This window comes from Sardina pilchardus, chromosome 3 (assembly GCF_963854185.1).
Source record: "Sardina pilchardus chromosome 3, fSarPil1.1, whole genome shotgun sequence".
NCBI lineage: Eukaryota > Metazoa > Chordata > Actinopteri > Clupeiformes > Clupeidae > Sardina > Sardina pilchardus.
In genome coordinates this window covers 21,326,345-21,353,844 of record NC_084996.1, presented here as the reverse complement: position 1 = coordinate 21,353,844, position 27,500 = coordinate 21,326,345, and the positions used below count along the sequence as shown (strand labels likewise).

Here is a 27,500-nt window from a genome sequence, read left to right as displayed (position 1 = left end):
TCTGTGTGTGTGTGTGTGTGTGTGTGTGTGTGTGTCTGTGTGTGTGTGTGTGTGCCCCTCTTCATCTCCGATGTTCATCTCTCTCTCTCTCTCTCTCTGTGTGTGTGTGTGTGTGTGTGTGTGTGTGTGTGTGTGTGTGTGCTCCTCTCCATCTCCGAAGTCCATCTCTCTCTCTGTGGGGGGCAGCCCTGTTGTCCATCATCCTGAGCCAGGAGGGGCGGCTACTGTACGATTGTTGGTCTGCCACCTCTGAGCTCCCACAGTCCCCTGGTGTGTGTGTGTGTGTGTGTGTGTGTGTGTGTGTGTACTGTACTATTGTTGGTCTGCCACCTCTGAGCTCCCACAGTCCCCTGGTGCTTTTTCTGATGACTTTGTCCACACCAGCCACTTGGACATGGCCTGCTTTCTGGGCCTTTGTGTTTATGTTTGTGTGTGTGCGTGTGTGTGCGCGTGCGATAGTGCGATTGTGCGTGTCTGTGTTTGTGTCTGTGTGTGTGTGTGTGTGTGTGTGTGTGTGTGTGTGTGCGCGTGCGCGTGTGCGTTTCTGTGTCTGTGTCTGTGTCTGTGTCTGTGTCTGTGTGTGTGTGTGTGTGTGTGTGTGTGTGTGTGTGTCAGTGTCACTGGGGAAGAATCGAGCAATTTAAAAAGAGCATTTGTACTTTTCGTCTCCTGCGTACAGGTCAGTCGTAGTAAGAGAGTGTGTCCGTCAGATGAGAGCTGCATGCCCACCTGTCAGACCTCGCCTGGTGTCCCTCTCCCATCAAAGTGCCGTCCCCGGCGCAGACCATAATTATACTCTCTGGCACAGTTCTGGAACAGTGGTTGCTAAGCGCCATCTGATTCCGACTGTGTCATTGTCATTGGCCTTATTGTCACAGCAGACTTGTCACCTTCACTGTCCACTCTGAAAGGGGAACACTTTTTTACCTAAATGATTCTCCGAGGACACCAGTGCAACAGTAGTGTGTGTGTGTGTGTGTGTGTGTGTGTGTGTCTGTGTGTGTCTGTGTGTGTCTGTATGATTGTGTTTGTGTGTTTGAGTGTGTGTGTGTGTGTGTGTACGTGTCCGTCCGTGTATGAGTGTGCGTGCATGATTGTGTGTGTTCGTGTGCGTGCCCATGGTTGAGCGTCCGCATGCACATACGTGTGTGTACAGTAGCCTAGTAGTGTTTTCAACTTCACTGCTGCGCCGTAAGGGACAGCAGAGTTGGACCTCAGCATCCTCTGCTGCCCTGAGGGCAGAGTGATGGGTCATTCTCCCTCCGGAGCCTAGCAGTAGCTCCTCCACCCACGGCTAGCAGTAGCTCCTCCACCCACGGCTAGCAGTAGCTCCGCCACCCACGGCTAGCAGTAGCTCCGCCTCCTCCACCCACGGCTAGCAGTAGCTCCTCCACCCACGGCTAGCAATAGCTTCTCCACCCACGGCTAGCAGTAGCTCCTCCACCCACGGCTAGCAATAGCTCCTCCACCCACGGCTAGCAATAGCTCCTCCACCCACGGCTAGCAATAGCTCCTCCACCCACGGCTAGCAGTAGCTCCTCCACTCCACCCACGGCTAGCAATAGCTCCTCCACCCACGGCTAGCAGTAGCTCCGCCACCCACGGCTAGCAGTAGCTCCGCCTCCTCCACCCACTGCTAGCAGTAGCTCCTCCACCCACGGCTAGCAGTAGCTCCTCCACCCACGGCTAGCAATGGCTCCACCCACGGCTAGCAATAGCTCCTCCACCCACGGCTAGCAATGGCTCCACCCACGGCTAGCAGTAGCTCCTCCACCCACGGCTAGCAATAGCTCCTCCACCCATGGCTAGCAGTAGCTCCTCCACTCCACCCACGGCTAGCAGTAGCTCCTCCACCCACGGCTAGCAGTAGCTCCTCCACCCACGGCTCTGGCGGCTCCCGCTTTATCTGGCTACTCCATATTTACGCTCTTACATCAACACACCCGAGAGTGCCGCTCCGACCCACTTAATAAGGACGCCCGCCCGCCCGCCCGCCCGCCCGCTCGCCCACAGAGGACACTCACGGCGCCGGGGTGATGTGGAGGCTTTCAGTGTTTCTTAAGGGGCATCTGAAGGACAGAATTACCTCAGAGTGGGACTACGATCGATTCCATTCATGAGTTCTGTAAGAGTTGTGATGAAGAGGTTTTTGTCACGCTGGACTCCCACTGACATCCTTGTCTCCTTGCCCCACTGTTCCTTGTCTTCCCTCTCCCCTTTATCATTTCCTCCACTCCTCTTCTCCCCTCCCCTACTCCCTTCTCTTCTCCCCTCTCTTCTTCTCCTTTCATCTTCCCTCTCTCCACCTCTCATTTTGTCTCTCCTCTCCTCACTCCTTTTCTCTTCTCTTTCTCTTTTCCTGTCTTCTCTTCACCTCTCCTCTTCTCTTCTCTTCTCTTCTCTTCTCTCCTCCACCACCCACTCTCCTTCCCTCTGACTCTCTGTCCCCCTCTCAGCATCACCGTGGCGATAAAAGGCCAGCCCAGGTGTGCGTTGATGGACAGGTGGGAGCTGTTCCAGGTGGGCGCGGCCGTCATGGCGGCCGGCTCTCTGCTCGTCCTCAGCAGCTTTGTGGCGCTGGGATTCACAGGAACATTCCTGGGTGAGTGAACACACACTGCACCACACCCACTCACACTAGGGTGATCCAGTGGTGCAACACAACAGCGCCTTGTGGGTCAGCAACACTCACACGCACACAAACACACACACACACACGCACATACATGCATGCATATGCACACAAACACATACGCATACAAACACACACACACACACACACACACACACATATACAGCATTAGCGCTCCAGCCACTCAGTAAAATGTAGCATTAGCGCTCCAGTGGCTCCAGCCTCTCAGTAAAATGTAGCATTAGCACTACAGCCTCTCAGTAAGATGTAGCATTAGCGCTAAAGCTTTAAGATGTAGCATTAGCGCCATAGATATATAAAGCTGTAAGATGTAGCATTAGCGCCATAGATATATAAAGCTTTAAGATGTAGCATTAGCGCCATAGATATATTAAGCTTTATATACCTATGATTAGCGCTACAGCCTCTCAGTAAGATGTAGCATTAGCGCTCCAGCCTCTCAGTAAGATGTAGCATTAGCACTCCAGCCTCTCAGTAAGATGTAGCATTAGGGCTTCATTTGTCTTGTTAAAATAAGTCAAAGTCTTCTTAGATGTAGTCAAAATTATCTTTCGGGAGAACACTAGGTAAGTAGTCCTTATGCTTAGAGCAGGGGTCTTCAACCTGTTTCAGCTCAAGGACCCCTTGGCTGTAAGAGGGACTGAGCACGGACCCCCACACCTAGCCCACCTCAAATCCTGTCTATCATTTGGACAGTCAGTCATGAGTGCCTACTGTAGCCTACATGCACGCACGCGCGTGCGCGCACATTCTAAGCAGAAGTTATTATTAACAGGGGGGTACCTAGGCCTACTGCTTTATACAACTCGTTTCTGATATTTCTTTACATAGTGTTGCATAAATTCGCCCTATAATAGAATGAATGTCACAAGGGTTAACTAAGGTGGATATGTTCAGCTAAATTCAGGCAAAGCTTCATCATCTCAAACTGATAGACAGAAAGCCTGTTACTCTTGTGTAAATACTACTGTACTTTGTCTTACAGAAGGAAACAAAAACACATGAGATTATCGTTATCGTTTTATTGTGATGGTAGCCTATGAATCGCGGAGAACGTCAGATGAAATTAATTCGCGCAGAATGCCTTGACGCGCAAAGACCGCAGACTCTCGTAAAAAGAAAAACAAAGCAAAACATCACACAGAACAAATAGGCTATCCCGCAAAGTTCAGGGTCCATCAGTCCCGACATTGAGCAAACTAATCAAACAGTCGGAACGTAATTTATCTCACAGAATGAAAAGAACGAGTTTGCTTATGGTCAGATGCTGCTGAAAGCGAAGGTATTTAAAGCTAAAACGCACGGGAGAAAAAGTGTTCTTTAATCGCGATGATCCAACTCAATTTAGTAGGCTAGGCATATTTGAGTTGGATCAAGTATGTACGAGTCTTTTCTTGTCTGCGTTTACTGGCTATTCATGGAAGCCGTGTTGGCATCCTCTATCTATCCGAACCTCCATGTCTGACGTGTAGCTTTTCCCCCGGGGAGTTAAAAAACCGATCCATCATTCTTATTTGATTGCTAATGTGTTTTGGCATAGGCTAGGTTGGCAAAAAGTTACACCATGATCACATGAATTAGTTATTTAAAAACGAATATGAAGCGAATTTCTTTTGAACATTATGTTAACTAAAACCAATTTTATTTTTTGGAGGAGAAAAAAAAAATGCTTCAGACCAAATATTTTCGCGGACCCCCTGCAGTACCTCCGCGGACCCCCTAGGGGTCGGGGACCCCCGGTTGAAGACCCATGGCTTAGAGTAATATCAAATAGATGTTTCGTTCTTAATATAAGATGGATAACAGTTGGTTAGATTTTATTTTATCTTTTGGTAGCTGTTTGGTAGCTTTTGGTAACTGTTATTTCTGTCATGGTTGTCATTGCTAATTATTTCAAAAAGGCGAAAAGCCCTTCGAAAATGTCAGAAGAACACAGTCTGTATTGTGGTGATGGTGGTGGATAAAAGAATAAAAGCTTTATAGTGACGCAAGAGTTTGCAATTGTTCCGCCCTCCATCGGCAACACCTCATTTTACCTGAAAAGCTGAGACAGTGTGTGTGTGTGTGTGTGTGTGTGTGTATGTGTGCATGCTATTGCTAACATTAATCACACACTTATGCAAGTGGCCTTTGTCAGCCATGTTGGTGGGGTGTGTAGGTGTTATGTAAGCCAGACTAATTCTCTTTCACACACACGTCACTCTGAAAGACAAGTGGACCTGCACAGAGGCCATGAAAGGAAGCTCCGCACCGCAAATGGGTCACCAACGGGAAGCAAGAGGAGAGAGGGAGTGTGTGTGTGTGTGTGTGTGTGTGTGTGTGTGTGTGTGTGTGTGTGTAGGTGTGTGTGTGTGTGTGTGTGTTTGTGTGTGTGTGTGTGTGTGTGTGTGTGTGTGTGTGTGTGTGTGTGTGTGTGTGTGTGTGTGTGTGTGTGTGTGTGTGTGTGTGTGTGTGTGTTGCTCTAGTTTTCATTTGAAAGGTTGGCCCAGATCTTCGACCTGACACATCACCAGTTCTCTTGACCTCTAATCAAAGCAAAACACGCACGCACGCACGCACGCACGCACGCACGCACGCACGCACGCCCTTTGTTATCACACACACACACACACACACACACACCATCCCATTCCTCTGTTGTCACACACACACACACACACACACACACACACACACACACACACACACACACACAAACACATCTCAAAGCATACACAAACACAACTCAAGTACATTTAACTCTTGAAATACCAGATGTGTTAACCAGGATGCGAGTGGTCGTCTCACCCAATTAGCCCGTTCTTCTCGATATAAAAACTTCCATCTGTTCTCATGGCGATGCCTTTGCCTTGGCGGCATCACAAACAGGTATAGTAGTGATCTCACATTCAAAGTCTATAAGCACTATTCTGGCAGGGTCATATTTTAAATAAAAATATTTTAGTTTTCTCTGCAAAGTTATTCACTAAGCATCTCAGACCTACTCATGAGAAGGAAAATGGCGTTATTGTTGCATCCTTTAGTTACAATGCACAATTATTCCTTCGCATTTGAGAGCTCCTGTAACTGCATGTTAATTTCAAAACATTGCGATGTTAAGCCACAAAAAAACAGTGTTGTATAGTAACTAAGTAATAATACTTCACTACCATACTTAAGTATATTTTGGGATACTTTGTACTTTACTTTAAAATTCAGATTACTTTTACTTCACTATATTTCCAAACTTAATTGCATACTTTTACTCCAATGCATTTTCAATGCGCCATACTCGTTACAAAAAAAAAGAAACAAAATGAAAAAATGACAGCTTCACGTGAACAGCTCAGCAGAAGGCAGAATAGAAAGCTTTGCAATGGAAGAAGACGAGATGGAAACAGCAGCTACGTTGGCTACAAATGAAGGGGACCCTGATGATGAGCACCCCTGGCCATATTTAAACACAATGTTCTCCTACGTTGATGTGAAGATTCATCCTATTGAATGAAGTGCCTCTTATGCTTCCCAAAAAATGTTGAAATTCTATCTTACAAAAACTCCCCCTCCAATTTAAAGAAGCACATTGAGGAACTGTCAGTCTTCTGACTACTTGTCTTTTTCCAGTTTTAAAAATGCTGGATAAACTTTGAAATATAAAAAGATGATTGGATTATTATTAACTTTTACTTGCGCTTTTACTTTCATTACTTGAGTACATTTAATTGAACATTACTTGTCATACTTAAGTGCAAGAAATTTCAGATACTTTAAGACTTTAACTCAAGTAACATTTCAGTCGGTGACTTGAACTTTTACCAAAGTAATTTTTTGGTAGGCTACCCATACTTCTACTTGAGTTCGATTTCCCAGTACTTTGTACAACACTGCAAAAAACCTGTTTAGGACTGCTTGTGAATAGGTCTTACTGAGTTAGGAGTCGTCTCGACATCTTTTAAGCTGTCCTAGACTTAGCTGCTACTATTAGAGTTAGAATGCTACGTGAATTACTCCTATTCAAAATAATTGCCAGTCCTGAAGTTATGAGAGACATGCCCATTATTTTTTGTATTTTAGTTTGTTTTTTATTTTCATTTTTTCCTAAATTCACCAGTTAGCAGCTTCTTTTAGCCTTAACATTCATTAATGAGCAGGGTCGGTGGAATCCAGCCGCCTCCTACAACACTGCTTCTGAGACGGTCTTTAGATGATGATTCTTCGCTTTTCTATTTGCAACCAGGCCTTTTGTAAGAGACAAAAGTAAAAGACTAAATATTCACCTGAATAAAAATAAATAGATAAATAAATAAAATCAGCCGTTCAGAATGTTGCAGTAGTGAGTGCATTCTTAATTAAGTTAAACCAGAGAGGGTTAAAGCGGAGCGAGAGGCGCAAACGTTCGATCATTTCCGCTTTCTGTCTTCACAAAGGAGAGGGAGCTAAATCTCCCTTTAAGCAGACCTCCGTTGCATTCGAACTGAACTGCTTGCCAATCTGACAGAGATCGATATCCCACTATGACGTCTTTGCGACACGCCTCTTTAAGCAGACAGGAACTGTACGAATTTTGCTTCCATAGAGATGCATTATGTTGCTCTATCTTGTCAGTAATGAAGGATCTTTGGTTAAACTGTGTTGCTGGTATTAGTGTGCGTGCGTGTGTGTGTGTGTGTGTGTGTGTGTGTGTGTGTGTGTGTGTGTGTGTGTGTGTGTGTGTGTGTGTGTGTGTGTGTGTGTGTGTGTGTGTGTGTGTGTGTGTGTGTGTGTGTGTGTGTGTGTGTGTGTACTGTACACATGTGTGCGTGCGTGAAGAACATTCGCAAAAAAACGAAGCTCATCAGATTGGGAGAGCGGGAAATAGTGTACAACTAAATAATGACTTGTCTGAAGTTTATCACACCACAAATTGCCTCCAAAAACTTTTCAGGTTGTTATGCAAGCTAGGACAGCCACTGTGTTGCATGTGAACAAGAGCCTCTAGTATTTATGACTGAGGGTGCACGACTCACCAGTGCACTTTACTCAAAGCAGTTCAAGTTTTGTGCATTTTACCATTCAACATTGTGATCATCTGAGGAGATGGCGGTAGAAGGAAGTGCATGATAAGTACCATCCAAGAGACTAGTTTGAGGAGATGGTATTAGAAGGAAGTACGTGATAAGTACTATTCAAGAGAATAGTTTGAGGAGATGGTATTAGAAGGAAGTGCATGATAAGTACTATTCAAGAGACTAGTTTGAGGAGATGGTATTGGAAGGAAGTGCGTGATAAATACCATCCAAGAGACTAGTTTGAGGAGATGGTATTAGAAGGAAGTACGTGATAAGTACTATTCAAGAGAATAGTTTGAGGAGATGGTATTAGAAGGAAGTGCATGATAAGTACTATTCAAGAGACTAGTTTGAGGAGATGGCATTAGAAGGAAGTGCATGATAAGTACTATTCAAGAGACTAGTTTGAGGAGATGGTATTAGAAGGAAGTGCATGATAAGTGCCATCCAAGAGAATAGTCTGAGGAGATGGTATTAGAAGGAAGTATGTGATAAGTACTATTCAAGAGAATAGTTTGAGGAGATGGTATTAGAAGGAAGTGCATGATAAGTGCCATCCAAGAGAATAGTCTGAGGAGATGGTATTAGAAGGAAGTGCATGATAAGTGCCATCCAAGAGAATAGTCTGAGGAGATGTTAGAAGTGGAAATAAGTGCATGATAAGTGCCATCCAAGAGAATCGTCTGAGGAGATGTTAGTAGAAGTGGAAATAAGTGCATTGTGAGTGTGGGTCAGGCACACTGGGTTTGTTAGATGTGTTAGGAGAGAAAGCGCTCTTATTCTGTGTTATACTCTAATCTCTTTACTGCCATTTTCTGAACATGCCCAGACTTCTATTTTTTTTCAGGCTTTTCATGAGCTCTGATTAGAGTGAGTCAGAAACCCAGCTTTTCATGGAAGCCATTCAACCTTTTTTACAGTGGAGAGATAATTAAAGTGTGTGTGTGTGTGTGCCTGTGCATGTGCGTGTGTGTGTGTTTCTGCAGGTGATTACTTTGGAATCTTGATGGAGAAATAAAGTGTGTGTGTTTCTGCAGGTGATTACTTTGGAATCCTAATGGAGAAGAAGGTCACTGGTTTCCCGTTTAACGTGATGGAGAACCCCATGTACTGGGGCAGCTCACTCAACTACCTGGGTCTGGCCCTCATGTGAGTGTATGTGTGTGTGTGTGTGTGTGTGTGTGTGTGTGTGTGTGTGTGTGTGTGTGTGTGTGCGTGTGCGCGAGTGCGCATGTCTGTCTTTGTCTTTCACCTTCTTTCTCTCACACATAACACACACACACACACCCACTAACACACAACTTTGGATTGCACACACATATCCATATACACATGCACACACACACACACACACACACACACACACACACACACAAGCTTCAGATTACACGGCTGTGAAGGTAGTGCATCTACCTTCTCTAATCAGGTGTAATTAGGCTGTTGGCACACCTGGTGGAGACATGTGCAGAGATGTTTTTCATAGTTCAGGATTAATACACATCTCCTCCTGTGTTGAGTGCTGCCCTGTAAGTGTCTCCAGTGCATCGACACATTATTATACCGCAGCCTCTCTTTTCAAAACTGGAGAATTGGTGATAAATCCAGAGGCTGCAATAAATTATGTCCAGGGTCGAGATGAGCCCACATAGTTTTTTTTTTCAAACGTTGAATAGAATAGATTATACTTTTTTGATCCTGTGAGGGAAATTCAGTTCTCTGCATTTAACCCAATTTAACCGAATTAGTGAACACACAGTGAGGTGAATCACACAACCCAGAGCAGTGAGCTGCCTGCCCAACCACCGGCGCTCGGGGAGCAGTGAGGGGTTAGGTGCCTTGCTCAAGGGCACTTCAGCCGTGGACTGGTCGGGGATTGAACCGGCAACCCTCAGGTTACAAGCCCGAAGCCCTAACCAGTAGGCCACGGCTGCCATGGTCTGTTCAGAAATTATATCTTGTGAAAACGATCCAAAACTATGTCAGTATGCAACATTGTAACTTGCAGGTTAATCCCAGCAGCGGTCCATCGCAGTGCAAAAGAGAAAATTGCATTTTCCATTGTGTCCATCTTGATGTTATTGGCCTCTGGTGTGAGGCGTGTGATGCAGATGTTGTAGAGCGGAGTGTAGAGACGCTTGATGAGCAGTGTCGAGAGTGGCCATTAGCGAACACGATCCTGACCATGTTTATGGTAACAAGCTTTTAATTAAGCCTCTGCTATAGGAGGGAAAAGTAGAAGAAATGAAACTTAATGTGTGTGTGTGTGTGTGTGTGAGTGAGTGAGTGAATCAAATATGGTCTCCATGGTGACCATTACTAAACTTCTGGTTCTTGACTTAGCCAGTTGCTTAGCAGCACTTCAGAGGAGAGGTGTTTGCCCCGATGAAACTGCAGAGCTCGCGCTTTCCTCCCAGACACACACACACACACACACACACACACACACACACACACACACACACACACACACACTCACACACACATCTCTCCTCCCAAATTTTTCCTACCAAAGACACACACTCTCACACACACATCTCTTCTTCCAAAGACACACTCTCTCACACTCATCTTTCCTCCCAATGACACACACTCTCACACACACATGCAGTGTGTGTGTGTGTGTGTGTGTGTGTGTGTGTGCATGCGTGCGTGCGTCCATTAGGTACGCCACATTGTCCAATCATAGTACTGAACGTCTAAAAACAGGACATGTGAGCATGATTGTCTGTGATTGAAGTGCACGTAAAAGAGAGGGTGTCCTTTATGGTGTGTGTGTGTGTGTGTGTGTGTGTGGGTTGACCCACTTCTCTCTCTCTTAGGGTCACTCTTTGTCGTCATCCTACACTCCTCTATGCAACACTCTCCATCCATTTTCCATTTAGTTACATGTGAATGCATAGACACACACACACACACACACACACACACACACACACACACACACACACACACACAGGTTTTCCATTTGTAAAACACTGTGACTATGGTCTCTCTCTTTCTCTTTCTCTCTCTCTCTCTCTCTCTGTGAGTGAGTGAAAAGTAGGTTGGCTTGCTAATTAGTCTTAATTGTAGCTCTGGTTTCACCTACATCTCAAGCTTGTGAATATCACAGAGGAGGCATTGGGTGCAAAAAGCCTGCTGGGGAACGAATAGCAGAATGTTCACTCACAATTACACACACCTACGGACACATAGTTACACAGGTGCGGATAGGAGAGCTGATGGCGCCTTTAAAGGGTTATTTTCAGTGACCTACTTTTCTTCTAAAGTGATTTTATGTCATTTCACCGCCTACGGCTTTCATATCATGGGATTCATTTGGCATTTGGAAATCATTGATGCTGTGAGAAAGTAGTCCGAGCAGGGTCCAGAAAATGAAACGAGCAGAAAACGTATATATATATATACAGTATATATATTATGTACTGTATATATATATATATATATATATATATTAATGCAAGGAACGTCTGTCTGTGTGTCACTCTGTCTGTCTGTCTGTCTGTCTGTGTGTTCCACGCATAACTCTCGAACCACTCATCCGACTGACCTAAAATTTGACACATCTATTGCTAATGACATGCGTGAGTGCAGTGCAAAGTTTGGTTGTGTTCGGACAAAAAATTACAAAGATATCGTTAAATTAAGCAAAATACACTTCTACCGCAATCCCACAATTCTACCGCTCTCCGCATTAGCCAATCCCCTTCTCACTCCCACTCCAGTTTAGAATAAAAAAAGCCAAGATTGTTGATCGGTTTCAAGATTGTTGATCTTGGATAAACATGCTGAGTCCGACACACATGCACCCATGTTGGTAAGCAGGCTGTTATAGTAACGTAACGTTGCATAGGCTAGCCTAGCCTACTACATCAACAACCGTGGTTACCTATTGCCCTAGCGGTTCGGTTGCCTGATCAGGTTAGCTTTATGATTTCCCAACAACAGCAAAAACGCATGGGTATGTAATGTGTCTAATACTGCTATTAGCTGCAACTCAAATGCCTTTCCCCTTCACTTATTTACTTTGCAAAGTCAGTAAAAGCCGCTACTAACTGCACGGGCCTGATTCTACATCATCGCCAATCTAACATGATCTACCTGCATCAACGTCATTGGGCAACAAGTTTCTTGGTAAACATTGTTTGTACGGACACTGCTCTAGTATATATTTAAAAAGCTACTTTTAGTCATAAATCTCCATAAATGTGCACAAACTCTACCACATGAAACACCCTCAGCAGTTCTCTCTTCCCTCCCCTTGCTCTACAGAAATAAAGATGACCGGCAGCCATCATTGATTCGTTCACTCAGTCTGTGCCATGCTATATGACTGATGTATATTAACTTATACTGTTCTCTGTTATCGGACTGAGTTCCATTGGGAATGAAATGAGCTATACAAATGAAGCTGCCATGCCTTGCTTTGCCTTGCCTTGCCTTGCCTATTTCAGCTTTTCAAGCAGTCATTCATTCATGCATTAAGTCAGTTGAGCAGTCTGATAGTCCATCATTCATTCGTTCATTCGTTCGTTCATTCATTCATTCATTCATTCGTTTGTTCATTCGTTCATTCGTTCATTCATTCATTCATTTCCATTCGTTTGTTGGTTAGTTTGTCCCTTCGTTCATCTATTCAGTTTTCTTTGCCAATTTGATTGTTGATGTGTGGTCTAGCAGAGGCATATGAATCTCCAGCAGTGAGGTTGTCAAAATGACTGCAATTGCCCATAATTTCTCACAGATTACACACCCAAGTGTTTTGACCTAAATCCAGACTCTCTTTTTTTGTTGAGAAAATGGTGCATTATTCTGTCAGATTCTGTCAATTTGTGGCTGAGATGTAATTGAGTGTGTGGAGGCCGAGGGATCTGATTGGCTGGGTAAAAAGAGGGGAAGGTGCTGATTGGAGAAGCTACAGGAAGCTCTTGAACATCCCATTTGCTTGTGAGGAAGAGAAATAATTTAGGGTCTATTAAACCTTCACTTTAAGCCCTAGATGGCTCTTTGCTTGATGGGCCACCATCATCCCCATCATCATTATAATCATTGTCATCACTAAAATGAGTATGATTGCTGCATATGTGTGACTGAGATTTTGAAATCTGCCCTTGAACAATCCACAAAAGATGTTGTTTCATGCCACACACACACACACACACACACACACGCACACACACATGCACACACACACACACACACACACACACACACACACACACACACACACACACACACACACACACAGACACACACACACACACACACACACACACACACACACACTGCTTGACTGACCAGTTTTATCGAAAACAGTAATATTTCCTCCCGCCCCCAGTGTCCCTATCTGCTATTGCAGCCTTGCAGTTTGTCCGGGGAGCGATCGCTCCTTGTTTACATCTGGTACATCTGGAAGTCTGAGACGTGTGAGAAACAAGAAGAACCACGTTTGCAATTTATAAATATATATATAACCTATATATAAATGTACACGCTAAAACTGTAGAGGAAGCTCTGCAGAGAAATATCCAACCATAAAACGAGCGAAAACGAAAAGCAAAAGCGAAACCGGAGATGAAATCGCCAATCCTGCATAGTTTATCTTTAAGTAGCCTGGTACACCAAGCTCATTCGCAAAGTGAATAGAGTCTGGTGATCATGATTGGGAAACCTTTGCAACACTCGCATGGCGTTGGGCGTAGAATTGGCGCTAACTTTGGTTAGGCTGAACCAATGATTTCAATCACGTCGATCCTAACGTTACTTCCCACTCCGCCTAAACTTCACATGCTGACTATAAACAGCATTGGCAGTCAGGAAACAATGTATGTGGGTCTGCCTGTGCTGTAGATAAATGTACATTCTTGCGACTGCAATTTTTGGTGTTTGGTGCAACTGTCGCTGATTGGGCAGGTAATCTGCCAATTGATGGAAACATTTGTAAACTATTCGGTTATTAAGTGATGATGTAATAATGGGATAATAAATCTCTTTCCAGGTCCAACAGCTTTCAGACTCACTTGTTTTTCTCCATAGACAGTAAAATACACTATTTTTTCCGCTATTCTGAAGAGCATTTAAGAAAATTGTCATCTCACTGCTAACTTGTTACCTAACCAAATCAAATCCTATTTTTTGCGGAAGTCAGGATGTTATCCTTAAATATATCATCTGTCTGCACAGCTAATTAGCCTGCTCTGATAAGGTTTACCGATATTGTTTTACAATCGCTAAAACGGAGATGATGATGACAAAATGTACAAGTTGCAAAAACCGTCTGGCTACACTAGTAAACGTCTTTCCACGAAAGAGCTATTGAGCCCGTGACGTCGGACTTAAGAACCGAATGGTGTTCCAGACTAGTAACTCCCTGAAAGGGGATCTAGGTGGGCGTGGCCAGGGGCCTTAGTGTATGTGATTGTTCCCGGTTCCCGGAGTTAGTAGTTCACAAAAGCATCATCAGTTTGGACAACCTGATGAATGCACACACACACTCAGAGCGAAACACATACGTCCACAGACACACCCACACCCAAACACATACACCCACACACACACAAAGGGATCTGTGGAGCGCACACAGAGAGGGGAAGTCCTGAGACACAAACACACACACACGCACACACACACACACACTCACACACAAATACGCACACACACACAAAGTGCTTGCAAGGAGCTGAGATCAGTCTAGAGCCATTAAAGCAAAAACACTGAAGTGATGGTGCCTATCTCACCAGCTGGTGCTGGAGCTCAAGCCTGGCAGTGCCATCTGTGCTCCTTATATGCCAACCTTGTGCCAGACCCCTCCGCTACCCCCATGCCCAAACACCACAGACAGACAGAGGCAGATGGAGAGAGAGAGAGAGAGAGAGAGAGAGAGAGAGAGATGGAGAGATGGAGCAGGAGCAGGAGTGAAGGAGGTCAGAGAGAAAAGGAGACAATGAGAAAAAACAAAGAGATGGATAATGAGAGAGAGAGAGTGAGAGGAGAAGAGATGAGGAAGAGATAGAGAAGAATGGATAAGATGGAGAGAGATGAGGAAGAAGAGATGGAGAGAGAAGAAGAGGGAGATGAGGAAGAAGAGAAGGTGTGAGAACAAGAGAGAAGAAGTGAGGGATGTGGAGAGAGGAGGAGGAGGAGAGAGGGAGAGAGAGAGGGAGAGAGAGAGAGAAGAGGAGGGAGAGAGCACGGAAAACAGATCGATGGAAATATGGTGTCATCTGCCCACTCAGACTCATCCAATTAACCCACTTTCTCTTCCCTCCTCTTCACTCTGCACGTGTGTGTGTGTGTGTATGTGTGCATGTGTGCCTACTGCGTGTGCACGTAAGTGTCCAGTGTGATTTTCATGGAAAGGACAGCAGACGTGCAGACATTATTGAGTACCAGACTGGAGATGATTGGAGATAATTGTCTCAGCTCTCAGAGCTGTCTGATCTGATGGCCCTGGATAGACGTACAGTACATTACCTCTCTGGCTACACACACACATACACACAGCTGTCTCTCTCTCTCACACACACACACACATACTGAAAGGTTGCAAATAGTTTCAGTGGTGAAATACAGTTCCAACACACACACACACACACACACACACACACACACACACAGTCACATACACAGTCACACACACAGTCACACACACACAGTCACACACTCATACATGTATATATAAGCGTGCGCATGCGCTGATGCTCTGTCAGATGTAGGTCAGTGGGCTTGTTGTTGCCTATTGGCAGCTCCTCAGGGAGGCGGAGTTGGGGGTGCTCCAGCCCGGGGAGCTCACCTGAAGAGGAATTCGCTCATTAGCTCTCCCGCGCGCCATCGATCCTCCCCGCCGCTGAGGTCAAACACCGTTTAACACGCCTACTGGGGACGTCACAGGACATGCGCGTTTATCGGGGGGGGGGGGGGATTTATTGAGAATAACACAGGACATTCATATTCAACACACCTTATATACGTTGTTACGCAAATAGAAAAGAACTCATTGACATGTGTAGCGATCATGGACCTTTTACATAAATTGCCTGAATTTCTATTTATTGTGCATAGGCTTCTATCGGTTGTAGTTTTTACGTTTAAAAACGTTTCTATACAAGTAGAGATCTGTTGGAGAGATACGGTGGGGTGATGTGTGTGAGGATCTCTACTTACTGTCCTGTAAACCATGTCCCATAATAAACTAGCTACTCGGGGTCATGGTAAGCAGACAGTACGCATAGTGTGTGTGTGTGTGTGTGTGTGTGTGTGTGTGTGTGTGTGTGTGTTTACTTTTAGGAAAACCAACCTCCCTACCTCCCACTCGTAATGATGCTGCTTACACCAAATGTTAAGACTGTGTGTGTGTCTGTGTGTGTGGTGTGTGTGTGTGTGTGTGCAGCGCTGTGTGTGTGTGCCACTATCCCTGTGTGGCCCTGGGGCCAGGCCCAGGCTGTGAGCTCTATTGTGTGCCTTTAAGATGTCCATGGGGCATCCATGAGCTATGGGTGCTATATATAGAAATGCAATTGTGTTGTCTTGAATTGAATTGCCTTCTGGGCAGCGAGTGAGTGTGTGTGCGGATATGAGTGAGTGTGAGATCTCAGGTGATGGTCTTTTTTTAACTTTGTATCTTTGACTTGTGATCACACAGTGCATTTGTGATCACACAGTGTGCAGGTGTGTGTGTGGGTGTATGTGTATGTGTATGTGTGTGCACACGTGCGTGTGCGTTTGTGTCTGCGTGCTGATATGTACAGTACATGTATGCTCAGGAGTGTTTGTGCAACTGGGTATGCGTGTGTATATGTGCTCAAGTGTGTGTGTGAGTGTTTGTATACAGCGCTGTGTATACAGTAAGTTAAGACACACATGCTAACTTTGACTAAAAAGAGGAACAAAAAATTATCTTTTGAAAATGTATCTTAATGCCTTAATTTAAGACATTAGGAGAAATCCAAACTTTAAGGACACCAATTTTTTCTTTGTGAATGAATCATGTATTGTAAATAAATCAATGTTATTCCTTAAAATGCAGTGGGCATAGATAAGGAAACCCCTACGTTAAATTCCCATAGAGACAGAGGTTCTGGCAGGGAACAGAGGAGAATCAGTAGATATTTTTTTTTATTATTCATTTATTCCTCTTTTTAGCATGGGTGTCTTAGCTCTTGCACAGCAGTGGATGTGTGTGGTGGGTGTTTGTTTGTGTGTGTGTGTCTGTGTGTGTGTGTGTGTGTGTGTGTGTGTGTGTGTGTGTGTGCAGGCGTGTGTGTGTGTGTGCGTGTGTGCAGGCGTGTGTGTGTGCACGCGCATGTGCATCTGTTGTGAGTGTATATTGTTTTCCACTGTTCCAGGCATATAAGTGATGATGTGGCCTGGGTCTACCTGACCGGAGCCCACTGTTGCTATTTGAGACAGAGTGTGTGTGTGTGTGTGTGTGTGTGTGTGTGTGTGTGTGTGTGTGTGTGTGTGGGCATGGGTGGGAGACACAAGTCTCCTGTTACGGTAAAACTGAGGTCAAAATGACCCTCCTCTGGTCAACAAGCTGGCCAATCACACCCACATCCTGCCATCCACAATCAATCAATCTCCCTCTCCTTCTCTCTTTCTCTCTCTCTCTCTTGCTCTCTCTCCTTCTCTCTTTCTCTATCTATCTCTCTCTCTCCCTCTCCTTCTCCATCTTTCTCTGTCTATTTCTCCCTCTCTCTCTTTCTCTATCTCTTTCTCCATCTATCTGCCTCTCTCTTTCTCATTCTCTCTCTTTCTTTATCTATCTCTCTTTCTCTCTTTCTCTCTCTCCTCCTCTTTGTCGTTGTATCCTGGTGGAGTTGGATCTCTTTAGCATTGATTTTGTGGACCAGGTGGGAGAGAGGTAATTGAGTAAGGTAGAAATGACGGACGCCATCATCAAAGGAAGGTGAGGGGGGGATAGATATTGGCAGAAATAGAGGAATAGAAAGCAAGAAGAAAGAGATTGATGGAGTGATGGGGAGAGTGATAGAGTGAGAGATGGAGAGATTGTAGATGAGAGAGAGAGAGAGAGAGAGTCAGATGGGGAGATGGAGAGTAGGCACAGACCTCCAGAACAGCAGTGCAGCATGATGCTCTGATGAGGTTTGTTATTTCATGATGATGAAGAGAGAGAGAGAGAGAGACACACACACACACACACACACACACATACACATACACTTATTATTTCCACTACTGTTTACATAGTATAATGTATTTCTGTTTTATTTCCTTTATGATATTGGTGTTATTTGGAACACGCTTCTTTGGCAACACTGTACCGAACAGTCATGCTAATAAAGCACCCTTTGAATTTGAGAGAGAGAGAGAGAGAGAGAGAGTGAAGGGGGTGTGTGAAAGAGACTGGGTAAGATGAGGTGCGGAGTGTGTGTGACAAAGTAAGAGAATAATAAAGTTTGATAGTTGCGGATTGAGGTGGAGGAGTTCATCAGACCTCCAGAGTCTAATAGAGCCTCCTTGCTAGGTCAGTGTGGTCTGCTATTATGAGGGTGAAAATCAGGTGAATGAGGGAGGGAGAGAGAGAGAGAGAGAGAGAGAGAGAGAGAGAGAGAGGAGGAGGAGGAGGGCGGGGAGGTGTAATGTCTAGAGCTGGACTCCATCCTTGTCCACTGACTGAAGACATACTGTAGGCGTCATCCATCTTCATCCTTCATCTCCGTCCTGGACTGTGTTACGGCATCGCTGTCTGACAGCAGCACTCAGGGCTCTGACATCCAGCCTGTTACACAACTCTGCTCTCCCCGGGCCCCGGTTCCATCTCGCCTCTCCATCACCGAAGAGCTGCCAGGGCGACTAAAATAGCCCTCCGACGCTGCGGTGGAATAGGCCACAGTGGTGGCACAGTTATTCAGTTCCGCTCCGCGATAAATAAAAAACATACCAGGAACAGATGCTAAAATTGGTAGTTTGAGGAGGATGTGAAGTGGTGAACTTGTATCCATCAACAAGGTCTTTGTTATTAAATTGAGATGCATCTGCATATTTCAGATCAACAATCGCATTGCGTTATATGAAGATATATTTTCACTTTTGCTAACATTGCAAGGAAGACGCAGCATTTGATATTGGGAGAGATACTCAGCAGTTTCTGTTGTCCGTACACTCTTAGAAAAAAAAGGTGCTTCATAGAGCCAAAAATGGTTCTATTGCGTGCTTCATTTATGGCAATCCTAAATGGTTCTTGAAAGCATTTTGAAGGGTCCATCAAAGGAACCCCTAATGGCCTGGTCAGATTACACGATTTCAGCCCGATTTTGGCCCGAATTTGTCGTGACCGACAAGTTTACAGCGTCGTATCCGATTTGAAATGGTCGGGCACGACATCGAATGCGGAGTAAATCTTATACTGTGACATGCTTCACGACTTGCGATTTGTCGTTCACGACATTCTAAAACAGCCCGACAAAAAGTCTGGCTTGTCAGAAACTTGACGGGAGTCATATGACGCGACCGATGCTTTCGGTGTATGTGGCCACTCTCCCGACCAAGACGCGGAGAGGTTTTCATGGTTCTAAAATCGTACAGTGTGACATGGTAGATCGTAAACGACAATTGTGAGCGACAAAAAAATTGTTTAGTCTGACCAGGCCATGAGAGTTCTTCAAAGCCTGCATGGTTCTATATAGCACCCCGAAAACCCCTTTTTTAAGTGTATACACGTGGACGTGTAGTTGTCCAGCCAGGCAAGAGATACTACGTCTGTTAACCGACTGAATGAAAGGTGTGATGTGTGAATGCTCGGGTCAGTGGAATGTCCTTCTAGGAAATAGCACAGAGCTCTAATAGAAGTGCTCTGTAGCGTCCTGTCTCGGTTGACTCAGAGGCTTTTGTGTTCTAAACAGAACTGACCACGCTGTTCTAGAGTGGCCGTGACCTTCCGCTTGCGTTGGCGTTGGCGGCGCCAGGTGAGAAGGCTGCCTCTCTCCTCCTTACAGAAAAGACACATCCTCACAAGCAGTAACGTTCAGAGTCACAGCAGCACAACATTTTATAGTTGAAAACTACAGCATGTTTGCATTAGGAGCAGGGAAGTCAGGACAGAATGAATGAAATTCCAGAATGAACCACCACGTACAGTACAGTATCTTGCACATTTTGCCCATTTATTTGTGCTGTAGAACAAGAGCAACTTGTAAACAACTGAAATCAGGATATGGACTATATGTGTCTACTGTAGATGGACTTATCGGGCCTCTCTCAACATCCCTCATCGATCCTCGATGCTCGGTCCTCCAAACTCGTTCCCACTGATCTATTACTAGCACTGGATGGACTATCCCATTGTTGCCATACCCCTTCATTCTTTATCTAGATCAGTGAGAACAAGGACCGAGGAAGGAAGGGAGGGTCTATAAAAGACGAATGAGGGGCACCCACCGTTTCTTTAATTGGCAATAATAGAAGGAAAGGCATGTCCTTATTTCACTCCATCAGTAGCAAGTAGAGCAAATGCGGAGGCCATTGTCTTTATGTACCCGAATGCTTAATAGTGTCACAGTGGCTGTTGTTGTCATGCTGAATCTAAGCCCTTGGAAAGAACTATTTTAAATTCTCATTCCTATTTTCTCTCTCTCTCCCTCCCTCCCTCTCTCTCTCCATTATCAGTGACTAACTCTCCATTAGGTCGTATAAAGAGTAGGAGAGGTTGCGTATGCCATGCGTCCATCTCAAGGCCAGTGCCTGATAATCAGCCTGAGGTCTGTGTGGCCCAGATAGCAGAGTTTAGCTCGAAAACACACTTCTCTCCACATGCACTAATCATGCTCTTCCCATGCACTTCCCGTCTTCCCATCTCCATCTTTGATATACACTTGGCAAGTACTTCTACGTATACTTAGCCTGGCATAGCCATACGTAAACTTCCACTCTATTATTATTTTCCCTCACCATTACTCTGAACGATATTAATACAAGGGTTTGGTATGACCAGGCTAACGTATACTATATTTACACTTAAAAAAAAAATCCAACCAAGTGTTACATTATATTAAAAAATCTATTTGCCATTGTTTTTAGTATGAAACGTCTTGCCTAGCGCTTTCACGAAAGATAATTTTGACTTAATTTAAGAAGACTTCGACTTATTTTAAGGAGTCTCATCAAGACAAATCTACTCAACGCACAGTTTTTTCGTGTTTATTGTTGCTAAGTTGCAAAGTTTTAATTGGTCGTTGAGAAAGAAGTGTCCGAGTCGGAGTCCGGCGCTGTTCTAAAAGTTGAACAGATTTCAGGAAACAGGAAACATGGTCTGGCCGAGGGCTTTTTTCCGCCCAGGGGCACTGAGCGCAGTGAACGCTCAACTTCACAGGATTTCTACTGAGAATAGCCGCGGTCTCTGCAAAAAAACGTGATTGGTGGACACAGGCCCTTATACTTAGAGGTCTCCTCTACATTGTAGTGTTTACTGTCATAGTGGTCTTTGTTACCTAAGGTCTCTTTTGCATTGTAGCTTACATCTTATTCCTCATTTTGTGAGTTGCATCGCTTAAAAGCGTGCTGAATTAATAAATGCAGTGTGATGCTCTCAGGATTCAGAGGACTCAAAGGCTTTGCTGAGGGTCCTGTGACACACACACTCTCTCTCTCTCTCTCAAAGCTGTGGACCAGTCTGTCGCACCCAATTAAAAATTGAAATTAAGACAAGTTAGTCGCCATGATGGAGCTTGTTCCATGCTGCTTCTCTAGAGGAACAGGGCCATGGGAGGAAGGCTTGGCTGCTGGAGGTGCTGAAGACACTGAGTCACTGCCCACCCAGACTGTGTGTGTGTGTGTGTGTGTGCCTGTGTGTGTGCATGTATCGGTCGTTTGGTCCAGTGCTGTGCACTCAGAAACACATGCTGTCTCTCTCGAGGAGCGCCACTGGGTCAGTGGGCCAAAGCCTGATTCACTCATCTCTCACGTTCACTCATCACAGACATATGGAGTCAGAGGATTCAGAGGCTTTGCTGAGGGTCCTGTGTCACACACACACACACACACACACACACACACTCTCTCTCTCTCTCTCTCTCAAAGCTCGCACCCAATTGGCATTGAAATTAGGTTAAGTTGTGAAGTTTTTTCCATGATAGAGTTGAACTGAGAGGTTGTCGGTTTGATCCCCGACCAGTAGGACAGATGTTGATGGGGGAAGTGGTTGAGCACTGCTGTCCCATGCCCGTCCACGGCTGAAGTGCCTTTGAGCAAGGCACCTAACCCCTCACATCTTCGTCGCCGTGCATGTGATACGGTACGTCAGTTACGTGCGGCATTTAGACTACACAAGTTGGTTAAACTCGTTAAACTAGCGAACATTAGCTTTATGTTATACCATAAGTAGTTTGAAATTGCTGACAACATCAAGCTATTAGGTAAACTAGCTAACGTCTTATTAAAAGCTGCACAGCATGTTATGTTTTCATTCAGACCATGGTGTACAACATAGGGAATTGGGATGTGACAAAATATTACAGACATCTTTACAGAGGGTCGCGTTCGCACGGGATTAATGTTACCTATGGGTCATTCCACGCCAAATCAACCAGAGCCCACGCACTTGCGTCTCAAAAAAATCTGAAAAAAATACCATGTGTGCCTATGTTACCCAGGAGACACTCTGTAAAATGTTTTTGTGCTAAGATTAATACTTTTCAAGTAACAGCCAGTTTTACAGGGGGAGGGGGGTGTCAAATTTGTTCTGCCTCTTTTTTTTGTCAAAGTTCACAAGCTCATTGCTCAAGAACTAGAATCTGTAGGAGGCTCAAATTTTGCAGGCTGGTGCATAAATAGGAATAGTATGCAGTAAAATCATTACGAGTAGTCTGGATGATCCTGCATGGTCATAGCAGTCCCTCAAAGTTGATCAACATTTTATTGGAGTTTTTGGCTGTGTTCTGTTTAGGCCTTCAGAAGACACATTTTTACTCAACATAGACTCTTGGGTTTTTTTTCTTATTGAGATAAGTAGAAACACTCTCCGAAAAAGCAATGAAGAGAAAAGAAAATCCATCAGGGACTGAACAGCAGACCTCACAAGTTTGAAAAATAAATTTGGATCTCATATTCAGAGCACCCTAACACCTTGTGGGAATATACAAATATTTTTTTTATATTTTTGTCTATAATCTGCATTACCTCTTCTTTTTAAAAACACCAATTTGACTTGTCTTATGCAAATCTTTCTTTTTCATATCCCACCCTGAACAAGGGCAAAATGCACCATAGAGATCTATTGAGAGATTTGTTTTGTATAGAGTAACCACTAGGTGCCACTAAAATCACTGAATCACTGAAATTGCCGGGTGGGGACAAAACATATTGATCTCAATGGTGCATTTTGTCCATGTTTAGGGTGGAAAATGAAAAAGAAAGATTTGCATAAGACAAGTCAAATTGGTGTTTTTAAAAAGAAGAGGTAATGCAGATTATAGACAAAAATATAAAAAAAATCTTTGTATATTCCCACAAGGTGTTAGGGTGCTCTGAATATGAGATCCAAAATTATTTTTCAAACTTGTGAGGTCTGCTGTTCAGTCCCTGATGGATTTTCTTTTGTCTTCATTGCTTTTTCGGAGAGTGTTTCTACTTATCTCAATAAGAGAAAAAAAATCAAGAGCCTATGTTGAGTAAAAATATGTCTTATGTAAGCCTAAACAGAGCCCAGCCAAGAACTCCAATAAGATTTTGATCAACTTTGAGGGACTGCTATGACCATGCAGGATCATCCAGACTACTCGTGGTGATTTTACTGCATACTATTCCTATTTATGCACCAGCCTGCAAAATTTGAGCCTCCTACAGATTCTAGTTCTTGAGCAATGAGCTTGTGAACTTTGACAAAAAAAAGAGGTAGAACAAATTTGACACCCCCCTCCCCCTGTAAAACTGGCTGTTACTTGAAAAGTATTGATCTTAGCACAAAAACATTTTACAGAGTGTCTCCTGGGTAACATAGGCACACATGGTATTTTTTTCAGATTTTTTTGAGACGCAAGTGCGTGGGCTCTGGTTGATTTGGCGTGGAATGACCCCTATGGTAATTTCCCCGGACCGTTTTACTGATATGCCATGCTGTAGTCTTTACAACTCATTTGCAAATGTGTAGCATGGCATAAAAACAATCTTTTACTTACTATGAACAATCCATATATAGCATTGTGAACAAATGCTTTACTATGAACAATTACGCATGAACAATAAATTACTAATGATGAACAAACCATTAACTAATAGGTAACAAATGCTTAATAAATGATTAATTGTGTGTAGTTATTATAAAGTGTTACCAAAGTTTCTCTAATAGACGTATTTAACAGCAATTTGGATTATACCTGCTTTTAGAAGGCGGACGTTTTTCAACGCAAAATAGACGTGCACTGTTTTCATACATACTGTATGGCGGAATACTTAAAGGGATAGTTCGGGTTTTAAGACACGAAGTTATATGGGTTCCCTGTCAGCAACGTTGTGCATCAGCACTGACTTACCCCGCAACCGCGTCCTGTGAGCCGAGATCCAGCCGGTTTTTGATGCTGAAGAAAGTAGTCCGGCAAGTTGCTGGGGTCACGAAAGTAAAGTGTTTTTCTTCTCAAAACCATATGCGTTCAAAAGAGTGATATATTTGCACCACAAAAACGTTGTCCAGGAAAAATTCAAACCTCGTTATCACTTGGCACTATATTTCTCGATTCCTATCACTGCGCACTACTGACAGCTGGACAACGTTTTTGTGGTGCAAATATATCACTCTGTTGAACGCATATGGTTTTGAGAAGAAAAACACTTTACTTTCGTGACCCCAGCAACTTGCCGGACTACTTTCTTCAGCATCAAAAACGATCAAAAACCGGCTGGATCTCGGCTCACAGGACGCTGTCGGGGGGTAAGTCAGTGCTGATGCACAACGTTGCTGACAGGGAACCCATATAACTTTGTGTCTTAAAACCCGAACTATCCCTTTAATCAATCGCTATAAGTACTTCTCCTCCCCTGTGCTTGCGTAATACACCCACTTTTTAGCTGATCCTCCCTAGAATGCATATGCATGACACGGAAAAGGGCAAATAGCCGTTTTCAGCTCCCACGACAGGCAATCTGCGTTTTTCCTTCAGCAACCTGTTTGTACATACCTTGCCGTGTTTTTATGCGCACGTTACGCCTGAAATGGGTGCAGAAACGTTAGTACCTGGCCCCTAGTGTCCACCTCAAGGCGAGCTTCATCCAGCAGGGCTACTCTGAACACACAACTGAAGAGCAGTGTTAGTTCAGCAAATGCTTCCACCATAGCAACAGAAGTGGCTACATCGGACATGAGAGAAGGGCATACTGTATGTGCCACAGGCATTTGAGGTACAGGTGGTGGTGGTGGTGGTGGGGGGGGGGGGGGTCACAGTATTTGTGACGTGTGAATGTTACGTTTTTTGTATTCTGTATTCAGTGTAGCCCAATCGTTTTTTCATCGACTTGTTCAGTTGACATTTTCATCCGTGGTGACCCCCCACATAGAGAAGATGGGAATTTCATCAAAGACCAAACTGATGACCCGTGGTTCTGTTGGCACAATACTCCATCAGCACTCTATCAAAACACACACACACACACACGCACACATAGCATCCTGCGGAATGCTGGGTAAATGTGCCATCCTGCAGCAGCATGACCGACTGACCAACTGACCTACTTCTGTGTGAGATGACGAGTGCGTGTGTGTGTGTGTGTGTGTGCATGTGCATAAGCATGCATGCACAAGAGTATCAGTAATAGCTGTAATCCACTAGTCCAGTAAATATCCTCCTTTAGGTGTCATTGAATGAGACGCTATCTAAAAGTAGATAGAACTGAATTTCTCCTTTAAGCTTTCATTAGAGTCTCATCAGAGCCTGATGACTGAAGAGGTAAGTGAGCCGTTATCAGCCCCCACACAGCCACACACACGTGACTATGATGCTCTTGAAAAGTGGTGGTTAGAAGCACTTGAGACTACTCCTCAGATCCATATGTCCTCTATATGTCCTCCATAGAATGCACGAGCAAATTGGCCTCTCTTTCCATCGCTTGTCCTTACAAAAGTCTCTGTTGCTACAGTACCTGTAGCTATAGCGACAGGAGCAGAATTGGGTCAGCTGTGCGACAGGATTGGGCACATGCAGCGTGAGCAGTGGAGCTAATGCAATGGGAAGTGGAAATGAGGTGGCTGATTGGTAGACTTGTGCCATGCACATTTTAGGGAGATAATACTTATGAGCTCTTAAGAATAATATCTGAGTCCAAATGAACATTGTGTGTGTGTGTGCGTGTGTGTCTGTCTGTCCGTCTGTCTGTCTGTCTGTCTGTCTGTCTGTCTGTCTGTCTGTATGTATGTATGTATGTATGTATGTATGTCTGTCTGTCTGTCTGTCTGTCTGTCTGTCTGTCTGTCTGTCTGTCTGTCTGTCTGTCTGTCTGTCTGTGGGGGCAAAGTGTGTATGCATTTGCATCTGGTCAGTTGCATGGGCACATCTCTGCTGTATGTATGTACCTACAGTATGTGCCTTGCCTGTATGTACAGTATGTGTATAACGATGTGCCTTTGTGTTTCTGAGTGTGTGATCATCCCCCTATGTTGTGTGTGTGTGTGTGTGTGTGTGTGTGTGTGTGTGTGTGTGTGATCATCCCTCTCTGTTTTGTGTGTGTGTGTGTGTGTGTGAGTGCGCGTGTGTGCGTGTCTGTGTGTGTGTGTCTGTGTGTGCGTGTGTGTATGCTTTGAGTATGATTGAATCGTGACCACTCTCTCTCTCTACCTCTCTCTCTCTCTCTCTCTCTCTCTCTCTCTCTCTCTCTCTCTCTCTCTCTCTCTCTACCTCTCTCTCTCTCTCTCTCTTTCTCTCTCTCTCAGGAATGCCAGTCCGGTTGGTGTTGTGCTGACTGTAGTGGTTGCTGTGACTTACAAGGTTGCCATCGCCTATGAGGGGTAAGATGCCTTTCTCTACCTCTCTCTCATCCTCTCTTGTGTCCCTCTCTTTTCTCTCCATCTCCTTCTCCCATCCTTTCCCCTTCCTCCCCCCATCCACCAAACTGGCATTACCCATGCAAGGAGCTCTGCCAGTCGCTACACTGATGGCGTAAGTTTTGAACAACAGGGACGAGTACTGTATATTCTTTGAAAGCAAGTGCATGTGAACCGTTTGATTACAAGGAAGATAGGATTGCTGTGTGTGGTCATTTGGGAAGAGTTTAAGGGAAGATATGATTGCTGTGTGCATTTGGGAAGATATGATTGCTGTGTGTGCGTTTGGGAAGAGTTTAAGGGTGCTCTCATACCTGGCTCCTTGAATCGGAACGTGGAGCGTTTCCCCCAAAGACCGTTTCGATTGGTTATACGTGAGAGCAGCGATCACACTCTGTTTTAGAACAAAGCAAACGGGCCGAGACCGCCTGGAGGTTTGTTTCCAATGGAACTCCAGAGCGGTTCGTATGCAGCGAGAAAGAGACCAAGCTGTGCAAGCCTTGCTGTGGCGTAACGGACAGCTACAGCATCCATTACATGTTCAGGTCCAAGTGTCCACGGGGAGACCCAGATTCAAGTCCACTCACTTCCTGTTGTTCTTCACCGTCCTGTCTCTAGATAAAAGCAAAAAGCCCAAAAATACACTTTTGAAAAAGATGAGCTGCTTATTTTCACCCAGACTCATCATCATCATTGGAACACCACTCACATAAGTGACAGACGTCATGGGCATTTAAGGTGTAGTTAAAGTCCCATTTCAGACCAGTTTTAGCACAATATAACACAATTTAACACAAATGTTCAATATACTCCCGGGTTAAGCACCAATTGTATG

General features: G+C 44.5%; 1 protein-coding gene across 2 annotated transcripts in view; it reads left to right on the top strand.

Annotated features, from left to right (window-relative positions):
- Nucleotides 1–27,500, top strand: part of pemt (phosphatidylethanolamine N-methyltransferase) — a 70,880-nt gene that overhangs the window by 35,661 nt on the left and 7,719 nt on the right. For both annotated transcript variants that reach the window (XM_062532402.1, XM_062532403.1), the window contains exons 4-6: nucleotides 2,457–2,602; nucleotides 8,718–8,829; nucleotides 26,555–26,629. In XM_062532402.1, coding sequence (XP_062388386.1) covers nucleotides 2,457–2,602; nucleotides 8,718–8,829; nucleotides 26,555–26,629 — 333 coding nt within the window. The remainder of the gene's footprint in view (nucleotides 1–2,456; nucleotides 2,603–8,717; nucleotides 8,830–26,554; nucleotides 26,630–27,500) is intronic.